Genomic DNA, 10,642 nt, shown 5'->3' on the forward strand with positions numbered 1-10,642 from the left:
TTCTTTCCCTCTGTTTCAAACTTCCTCCCTCCGTTCTTTGTTCATCCTCTGTCTTTTTTCTTACCTTTCCTCTTCCCCCCAGTTTTTCCAATGAAGCAGCTGTGCCCTCTATAAATGGCATCTTCAGAGTTCAGATACATCTTAGGATCCTTTGTATCAAGTGCCACAGCCACTCCTTTGAACTACCGTGAAAGCCAGACAATTCTTGAACTAATCTGAACCTTGAAGGTTCTGGTTACACAGGTCATCAAGGAAGTGCACCACTACATCCCAAGAAAAGACAGAAGCCGAGGTAAAAAATAAAAAACACCCCAAAATAAAAGACACACACAAAAAGAGGTAGGAAACAGGGTGAGAACAGAAGAGAGAAGAAAGAAGAGGTGAAGAAAAACAGCAACACAAGAGATTCACTCACTTTAAAAAAAAAAAGTTAACTTCTGGTCATACCTCATAAGATCCTGTTTTGATCCATGCTAACAGAATACTGAAAGTATGAACCTGTGCTCAAAATAACAAAGGTAAAGTTCACCGTCTGTGTATATTCTGCTAGAAGAAGTTAGAAGAGCAACAATCAACATTTAATTATTGGCTTGTATTTTTTATATGGATCCTGCATTCAGTTTATGCAATGAAGCTATAGGAAGACAAGTCATCAAGGACGACTGGTTATTTATTAGAACATCAGTATCACTCCATTTCATTACAGAAATAATTCTTTAACAAAAAAAAAAAAAAGTATTTCCAGCAATGGAATAAGTAGCTTTTTGTATAATTTCTCATTTAAGGACCTGCAGTAATTTTGATCAGCTTGGCAGCCACACTCCCAACTAGACAAATAGTTTTGTCTGCCTAAAGTCCACACAAAATTACATTTGGAGGACACATCATGGTTTTCATGGTTAAAGTTACTGTGCAGCATTTATATACTATTTAAAAACAAAAGCAAAACGTAGCTCCACATTTCCTGCTAAATACTAATGGATTAATAGACAGGTCTCTCCTACTGCTTATAATTACTTCAGAGTTCTCAGAGTGAGAAATCAAGACTTCTATTTCCTTTTTTAAATGTCAGTGTACATTTTTCCCCTCCCCTTCTTTCCCTGCCTCCAAAAGACTCCTTTTTCCATATGAGTTTATGCCCTAATAAGAAAACCGGACATACTAGGGAAGACAGAGATGACAGAGTATCAAAATGCACAATCCCCCTCTTTGTTAGCCTTGCAGAAAGACTTTAAAAAAAAAAAATAAAAAAACCAAAACAGGATGAAGCCTGAAGACAATAGAAGGACCTTTATAAACAGGGACCAGAGCAGAAAGATGTCAAGAAATCCAATGCGATCTTTAAAATGGATCAGTAAAGCAAATAAAATACACTCAGGCATACCTCTTTTATCCAAAAAGTTCCACAACACACTACTAAAATTAAGAACACTCATGACACACCTCCAGAAAACCAGTTATCTCAGAACTCAACAAGCAGTAGTTTGGGCAGACCACTTTCTCCTTCCCCCCTCCTATTCAGTCACAATTATAGCACCTCTGCAACGACCCGTTTCCCCCATCCTTCCCCACTAAACAAACCTTCAACATAACACAACCAGGGACTACATATTCTGGACGTACACAAACAATACACCAATGCCAAGTCTGAGTTTCTTCACGTTTTCTATTTGTGTGTTGACACACTTCAGCCACGCAGTTATGCAAAGAGTAGTTAGTATTTTAACTACTGTTTCTGTCTTCGTGCAGGAGTCTATCACCTGTGATTAGAGTAACAGCACCAAGTGCTGCCAACAGGGAAAAGGAGCAGGGGGGAAAGTTCATTCATGAATTCTTCTATTTCTGCCGGGTTGAGGTTAGACACGCCACGGAGATGACTCTGGCCCCTGCACAAACAAACATATGCGCTACTGGAAGTACAGCTTCCTTTAAGTGACTGACTTACAGAACTGCCAAGAGCTTTCGGCTAGGCAGCGATGTTTAATTTCATTTCTCCATTTGTGTTTTTAATCTTGGAAACAAAAACAGAAATGTAAAGCACGCTGACAGAAGAAAACAACCCCACAATTCTAGAAAGCCCTGCTATTTCCCTGCCAGGCCAAAACACCTGCTCCTGCTAATGACAGCTTTATGCTTATATACACCTGCCATCCAGAAGGGCTCCAGAGCACTTTGCAGCTTGATTTATACGTACACAAATCATTAAAACCTCCAAAATTAAGCCACTACTGGGGTGAGATGTAGCAACTGTTTAACTGCACACTGACACATTGTTCAACTGCTCAGGACGTGAACTAAGAGACACCATACCCAACCAAAGCTACAGGGGGAATGTTAGGTAGAGAGAACATCATTGCCCAATCTGGATTTTGGCCAGTCATTACTTAAAATATTTGCATGTGGAAAGTCCTAGGATCTTTAAAGAACACACGCAGTGCAACATTCGGTTTTATAAATGAACCAAAAGACAAACAATATACATTTCCTAGATCTAAAATCCTCCTTTAGCAGTCCCTCCCTGCAGTAATTACTGTTTATGCCTTAACTTTAGAAGCTCACAGTATCAGACATCAGTTTTGGAAACATCCTGTGGTTGAAGCACTTGATCTTGCAGAGCCAGCAAACTGATAGGGTCTGGCAATAAATGTAGACGATAAAAAAAAAAAAAAAAATCCTTTACAAAACACACACACACACAAGTGGATCAGTTCCCCCCACAAGCACCCCTAGCCAAAAGAACTGAATTTCTCAAATGATCTCCAAACAGCTTCAAAAACCAAGAGAGTAATGGAGCTAACACACCAGCAAGCTGAGAAGGAAAGGTAGCACTGCTTTCTAAAACCTTCCCCCCACGGACAATGCCAAATTAACAGCTGCAGAGTCAGTGAAGTAGAATGAAATAGGTGTCACCACACATACCGAGAAGGCAAAAAGGCATTGGGGAACGGGTTAAAAGGATTAGGAAATCTGGCATCCAAAACACGCCAAGATACATTTAACAGTTTGGGCATTTGGGCACAAATTTGCAGTCTCAAATATGCAGAACATGCAGAGTACCATTTTGGAAATGGAAGTGTGTTCAGCAGAAAATCTCATCATAATACTATCAGCAAACCATCAGAGATAATAATATGTTTCTCTAAGGTAATTTGAAAAAAAAAAACCAAAACAAAAAACCCAATAAAAACCAGATCAGGAGATCAGGGCATCTTTTACTAAGAACTCCTCCAGAGGTCTCCTTACTTGAAAGTAACTTTACACTAATCCTAGAAACAATGAAAATTCGATTCTCAAGAGTAAATACAGACAAGCTTGAAATATAACATGACTGTTTTAAAGTTTCAGACACATCTGCCTCTGAATCATCCTGGCAATACAATTCCATTTTCATACTTTTTAAAATAAAAGTTTCACCCTCAGATTTTTGTACAGTGCTTCTCAAAATATTTTTTTTAATGTTACTGGTAAAGGCAGAAAGAATTTTAACAATAGCCAGTTAAAAGAACCCTCTGCCTAAAAACATAATTTAAAACTAAAAACGTATCTTTCTAATTTGAAGAGTTTCTAGATTCATAAATGGGAACAGGAAGAATAACTTTGTGTTTCATTCTCCTGTTTTATCCACAGCTCAATTCTCAAATACTTTACACCAGAATTATCAAATGAGTTATTTAAGATAATGAGTGGAAAGGCGTTTCTAACCGAAATAAACCAGAAAAGAAAAAAAAAAAAAAGGAAAACACTTTATCAAAACATTTCTACATCAAGCATCAGACAATTTGCTAAACTAAGCTGTATACTCAGCTGTAGAAATATATGTTTCCACCCTTTTAAAACACGGATTAGAAACAAGTTTTCTGAATTCTTAGAAATTTCTTAATGTTGCAGAAGAACTATCAGCCTTTATGAAGGTTATGATAACGTATTTCCATTTTCTTCCAGAAGTAATTATGCTACACTTTTGCACCTTCAGGCAAGTTGCTGCAAACCCTCTAGAAAAATCCCGAGTCTGCAGAACCCTGCGAGCTTCCCTACTGCTGGAGCACACAGATTGTGTTTTTGGTCCAAAAAAAATGACGGTATTATGGAAAGTACCTAACACTGCGCTCTCCTTTCCAAGAAACGGTAGCAGAATACAAAGAAGCATACAAAGAAGCAGGTAAGCCAAGTACCTTATAGGCAAAATGCTGGCAGCGCTTGAAAACAAACACTCCCCTACCCCCAAAAAAAAAGACCAAACCCACTGTTTGGGGTACAAAACATTGAAGAATGCAAAAAGCATAACAGTACACGTGACCATGTTATTTCAGTTTTGCCACCCAGTCAAGAATAAAGACTTATAAAAATCAAATGTCATTAGCGGCACCACAGAAATGCAGAGTGCACAAACTCAAGGCTATTCTTCCTTTCTAGGACACTGGTACCAAGTGTAGTTCAGACACAAAGAAAACAACACATTCTCTACCCAGTCTCTGCAAGAGCACAGCATTGCTCGGAAAATACAGGCATATTTTTCACCATTCAAATGAAGATTCACCTCAAGACAATTTTATCTTCTAACCCAAAAAGAAAAGCTACAGACCTACTCATAAACCAAAATAATTTGCTACAGTTTAACCTTTAACACTCTAAGTAGCATCTCCTTCAGTTGCTATCTTTATGATCATTTTCAGAGCAGTTGACGCACTTTTCAGTGAACGCACACACCCAAAGAAAACCCCTTACACGTGCGTTTTCTCAAACTTAAGAGAAAGTCACGCACACTCCTTATATACCGCTTCCCATCAGGGTGAATGGGAAAATAACAGACCATTTGCAGATATGCTGCTAAAGGACAGATCACTGCAAGAAAGTCAATCTACTGTCCTGGAGGGAACAGACACTTACCTCGTTTGTGAAGCCACCCTTCCTTCACTATTGCTACTTCATTCATAATGGCAGGAATGTCTCTTGAAAAATCAGTTTATGCCAAAAGATCACTCTGTTGAAATTCCTGAACTCCCGCAGAAGACTCCACAATGAGGATGTGGGGGTGTCCGTTTTTCTTCTTCTCAGCTATTTCTAAAAGGATCAAAAGAAGAGCGCACCATCATTTTGAAGGATGTCACATATGTACAGTAAGGGATACAACAGGGAGTAGCTTTTATTGCTGGGTTGTTGGTTTGGGGTTTTTTTTATTATTATTATTACAAATCCTAAACAAGCGCTTAGCTCTTCCCAAGGATTTTTATATCTCAGCAGGTGGAGGTACCAAAATACACACTTGCTAAAGCCCTGCCTCTTCACTGAGGGGGTTGATCGTGGGCAGACTCACATCACCAGATGCTGTCTGGAATAGAGGCAGATCCAAGACCTTGCCCAGTAGACCTCCACTCCTCCAACACATCACTCCCCACAACAATAAAAATTCTGAGATTTCACAAAGACCAGTTTTAAATATTTCCCGGTAAGGAGACTTCCAGAACCTCTTCTGAAATGTTTCTTTACAGCCTGACGTATAGCAGTCTATCAACTAGCACACAGCTCATCTTAGAGATAAACCTCTGACAGTAAAAAAATCCCAATACTCTGCTTCACATTTTTCTACCTTCAGCATCATCCTGTTAATCCTGCTCAGATGTCCTGGACTCCCCAAAAAGTATCTTCTCTACCTTTGATATTTATAACTCCTACCTCTCCTAGAGGTATACAAAGAATCTCAGATAAGCTCATGTACTGTTATCCTAAATCAGCCCTTAAAGCACCCTGATCAATTTTACCGCACTTCCCTGAATGCACTGCAGTTTGCTAATGTCCTTCTCACAATGAAATAAACCTACGTACAACTTAAGATTTTTACCCCCCTGCTTTATGAGATGAAGTCCCTATCTAAATGGCTCAAAATTACCATATCTTATTGAAAATGTGGCTTGCTCATAGCTGACTACCACAGAAACGTTCTTCGCATTTCTCTCCCTCATTGAAAGTAATCTCTTCCCAAATGCATTAGCTTTTATTATTTTTCTAAATTGAATCTGATTATTTTTCTGCTTGCGGTACAAATGTTCTCTGTTTGTTTTTCTTTAATGAGTCCTGTGTTCTCCAAAGTGTCCATACGGCCATTCATTTTGGTATTACTTGGGTGATCAAAACATGTAATTGGTGGCAAATTCCCAGCAGCAACCAAGAAGTTTAATAAAACAAAACCCAGCAGCATTTGTAACTCACCACCAAAGACCTGGCTTTTACTGGAGTTTCTCTCCAACCAGAGACATCATATTCCCACCTAACAAATGTATACCGTCTCTGCATGCATTTGGCACGCGTGCATCAATTATCTCTGAACATGCAGGTGATCGCCATCCATCAGAAACTAGATTAAAAAGCAACTAATTCCCCATAACTCACTAAGACACAACCCTGAATGGAAGAAACAGGTGGTCAGAATGAATCCAACCTAGAACTGAAAGCCCAGCAGGGACAGACAGCTCTCTGCCGTACATCACTAGTATTCTGAAACGGGCAGCCTTCAAAGCAAGGAGGTCAAATTTGAACAAGTCCCATCACTGCCACCAGAAATTGACTGGGAGAAAGGAGGTCACTCCCCTGATCCTTTGCCTATGAACTTTCAATGTTTATCACTATTCCTCAGCTTTTCCAGTAAGACTTTATTTCCTAGTTTTTCCCCAGAAAGAAGGTGAGGTGGTGGGTTTTTTTCCAAATTACAGGTCTGCCATATCTCACCAGTTATAATTATCAACTCCAAGAAACAGGCAAGTCATTTGCCTGAGGGAGGGAAAACACACAAAAAATTACATTGGAACAAGAGACAGGAAATAATTCCTTAATTTCGTAAATAAATATAAGAATACCATATGCTGCAGAATAGAGACCAGTAACCCACGGTTGCTAGAGCTACCTTGGAACAAACTCCTTTAGCTCCAGAGCAATTACGATAGAACCTGACTAACATTGCAGGCTTTCGTTCTCCTTTCAAAATTGCATGCACGATAGTGATGTGAGCTAGACCTACTTGTTGATGTCAAGAGGAGAGTAGACCTCATTCAGAGGTTTCGTTTAAGCATTGACGAATTTGCAAAGTGCTGAACAAAACCCCTAAGACTATCACAGCTTACGTCTGGAAATGCAACACCCCAGCGTGAAAGTTAACACTTCTAACATTCTGCCATAACAGAACGCAGAGACTGCGCAACCCACCTCTGCATCTTGAATTCAATGATTTAGCTGCACTGAACAATCAATATCCTTTCTGATAACCGTACGCAAAAAAGGAAACTACAAGCCAAACTAGTCTGTAGAAAGGACAACACTATTATTAAAACCAGAAAAAAGTGCGAAGGCCCAAAATTCTGCAATCTGAAGCTAACTTACTCCAGGTTTTGCTGGGTTAACACTTGCCAAGATTACCACTTGGCAGCCTCCTGCCTGTCATCGGCTAAACTGTCATCTCATAATCGGAATTTGAATGACAATACAGCCCAAAAAAGCAGAACAACAAAGAAATCCAAAGTTCAGAGGAACTACTTTTTCTACTCTCCGTGGTATCCAAGAAGTTTGGACTGCCTTTTCCCTCCAATTTCTACCCAAGAAACATTCCCCACCTGCTACGGCAGCCCTGCTATCAGAGATGTGTCTTTCCCTGCCTGTCTCCTTCAAGGGCAGAGGGGTGGTGAAGGGGCTATTACAAAGGAGCCATGCACAGAAGATTGGGCAGCACAGCACAATGAAGCGGGCTAACACTAAACATTCCCTGACACCAACCTGCAGCATAGGCTCCACCTCAGTCCTTCAATCAGCTATCCCAGAGCGCTTATTTTATAAGGGGGAACTCAAGTTAATTTTTCTTCCCAGTGCGAAGAGCTGGGAATCCCTTCTCACTGTCCAACAAGATGCCCATAGACACAGCTCCAACAGAAGCAAACCCACTCTATCTGGTGTATTTTAAAACACACATTCAAGCTGTGCCTAATATATCTATTTTATAAAAAGGAGCTATTGAAGACAGTGGCAGCAAGTAAGAGTAATTTCTCGGAATAGAAGAGCCAGTTAACTACAGGTCAACATGCTACTGAAGATGCGTAAACCAGAGAAAGTTCCTTTTCCATAAAATCCTTAGAGTGGAAAAAAAAAAAAAAAAAAAAAAGGAATGATTACAGTCCTCATTTATGGCCATCTAGGAATGGTTCCCAGTGAACAGAGGGCATCTGAGGTAAGTATGACCTGGCTGCTCCAGCTTGTGTCTGCACATGACTGAATACTGTCAAAAGCTAAACAACTCCATCTTTCTCTTAGCCTTCCGTTCACTTGTTTTTCAATATGCATCTCTGTAATACCTTTTTCAATACCAAAGTATTCCTCACGTGGCTAAAGTGCAGTAAATCATGAATGGCATGACATTAGCATTGTATCATGGTGATGCATATATTAATTCCTTAAAGGTTATTAACTTCTTCATAAATAATGAGATAACTCACTTCCCTAGGCACTGCAGCGCCGAAAGCTGCTTTAAGGAGTCAGTCAAACCAACAGTCCAACAGAAGGTGGAGCAGAACCGTCTTTTCCGTATTTGGGAGAGTCAGGTTAGAGCTCCTTCTCTCATGCTCTTCTACTTATTATGCACACCTTCTTTTGTCTCTACAAGATCAAGAAATGAATCTGTCCTCCTTGCCCTCTTTACAAGATGAAATTTTATATTTGTTTCTACTCGCACCCTAAAGCGGAGCAGAAAGAAAAGGAATTATTCTGCAATGCTGAAGCTGAAACCTAAGCTTACAGGATGCAGGAGCATCTATGGCCACTACCTTGTCTATGAGGGAGAGTAGTAAGCAAGAGGCTGAAGGAGGATCAGACCCACCAGCCTTGGTCTTGCTGCTGCCTCACCTGGCATGTTAGACTGTGTCCAGGTTACACTAATTAGCTCAGATCAGAAAGCAGGTTACAAAAAAGTATGCTCCTGGACTAACACTTTGCCCATCACACCACCACTTACCGATGCCCACTGCCCTGGTGTGGCACAGTCCTGATGCTCCCAGGTCAACCTGAGCTCTAGTGTGCTACACACCCTTACACGTTCTTATAATGCACAAAACCAGGACCAGGCAAAAAAGGACCCAGCTGCCCTGACGTGACACTGTCACAAGAGCAGATGAGACATGTGGGAACTGGAGGGGGCCAGAGGGGGGTGTGTTTAGGCCCATTACATGGGTATCACGAGCAACCTAACCTTTCTTCCTGCAGTAGATCCCAGTGTAAGCTCACAGCTGACATCCAATTGCACCTGAACAGCACAGACACAACAAAGTTGGGCTCCAGCCAACATTTCAAGTGGAGCGTACAGATAGGTGTCCCCACTGGGCTTTTGACCAGTGAAGTACATCTCCTGCATTATGCAAATCCTGCCTTGGGTGTTTCACGGGAGCGGCAGCCGTTCCAACGCGCTCAAGGCCCTCTAAGCACACAGTAGTAGCTTCGCACCATGACCCAGTTACCAAATCTGGGCAGACAGCTTTCCAGAAAGCTCAGAAGGACCAGGTTGTTCCAGCATCTTACCTTACTTTACAAAAACGCATTGTGGGCTTTCAGTTAGGTGTGGTCACTAGTACTTGCTACTATATGTTCTGCGTTGAATGACACCACATCTAAACTGGTATTTCATGGCGGCATGTGCAGCTTACCACAAGGTTCAGAAAGGCTCCTCTGATACCAAGAGCTACAGGGAAAACCGTAAGTGGAAAAGAAAATGAAAATCCCTAAAGCCACATCCACTTCTCTTTCAATCTGTTAGCCTGATCTAGGTTTACAAAACTGTAATTCGAAATGCTTGTGCTCTTTGTGGATCAATAGACAGGAGGTTAATATCGTTCAGGTGAGGGGCAAGAGTTACGACATCCAGCTGGCCAAGCTGCAACTACAACTATAGTTTGATAGGACAAACTAAGCTGCCTATTTCAAAACTCAGTGATGGCAGAAAAGAGACTTCTTCATACCCTCTCTGTCAAAGACACAGCCCAGACAAAATCCTCTTTATGTTCCCAAACAAGAACAAGTCCTTTTACAGTTTATGCTCATATAATTTAAGAACTGTGCTGCTCAGAACTTCTGTACCAATTTGAGATGCATTTAATCAAATTCCATTTTAAAGTCTTTATAACAGAAGTTTTGTTCTGTCCCCAAACAAATCAAGTCAGTTGTGAACCTATTTAATTCTTAATGTAATCACTTACAGAATATTTTTATAAGCCGGCAAGTGAATGCTGGGGCTACAAGTTACTGCGAACACTGGATCAATTCTTAAATTTGATTTACCACTGCTGCACACGAAAACTAGTTCTATAAACATCGCACACAACAAAACCCCTCCTACTTAAAAAATCAAAGGTAGTTCCACAGTGTCGTTAAATCTGTTAACTCAGACAAATGTTGTGGCTGTCATCAGGAAATTAACTACTACATAAAAGTAATTACTAGTCATGCAGTATGTCAAATTTATTTACCTGTAAACAAATATTCTTCTGAATTAAGTGTTAGTAACTCCCCTTTATAACTGTATTTTGAAATGTACATCCCTCCTGTGATATAAATAAAACAAACAAGAGCAAATCAGGGATTTGCTTCTTATACATTAGAAGTGGTAGGAAAACAA

General features: G+C 40.3%; 1 protein-coding gene across 1 annotated transcript in view; it reads right to left on the reverse strand.

Annotated features, from left to right (window-relative positions):
- Positions 1-4,937, reverse strand: part of AKT1 (v-akt murine thymoma viral oncogene homolog 1) — a 68,342-nt gene extending 63,405 nt beyond the window's left edge. Inside the window, exon 1 of the mRNA XM_009881360.1 lies at positions 4,888-4,937. Coding sequence (XP_009879662.1) covers positions 4,888-4,933 — 46 coding nt within the window. The 5' untranslated portion in view covers positions 4,934-4,937. The remainder of the gene's footprint in view (positions 1-4,887) is intronic.
- Between the last annotated feature and the right edge of the window lie 5,705 nt (positions 4,938-10,642).

This window comes from Charadrius vociferus, unplaced genomic scaffold (genome assembly GCF_000708025.1).
Source record: "Charadrius vociferus isolate BGI_N301 unplaced genomic scaffold, ASM70802v2 scaffold763, whole genome shotgun sequence".
In the NCBI taxonomy this organism is placed as follows: Eukaryota; Metazoa; Chordata; class Aves; order Charadriiformes; family Charadriidae; genus Charadrius; species Charadrius vociferus.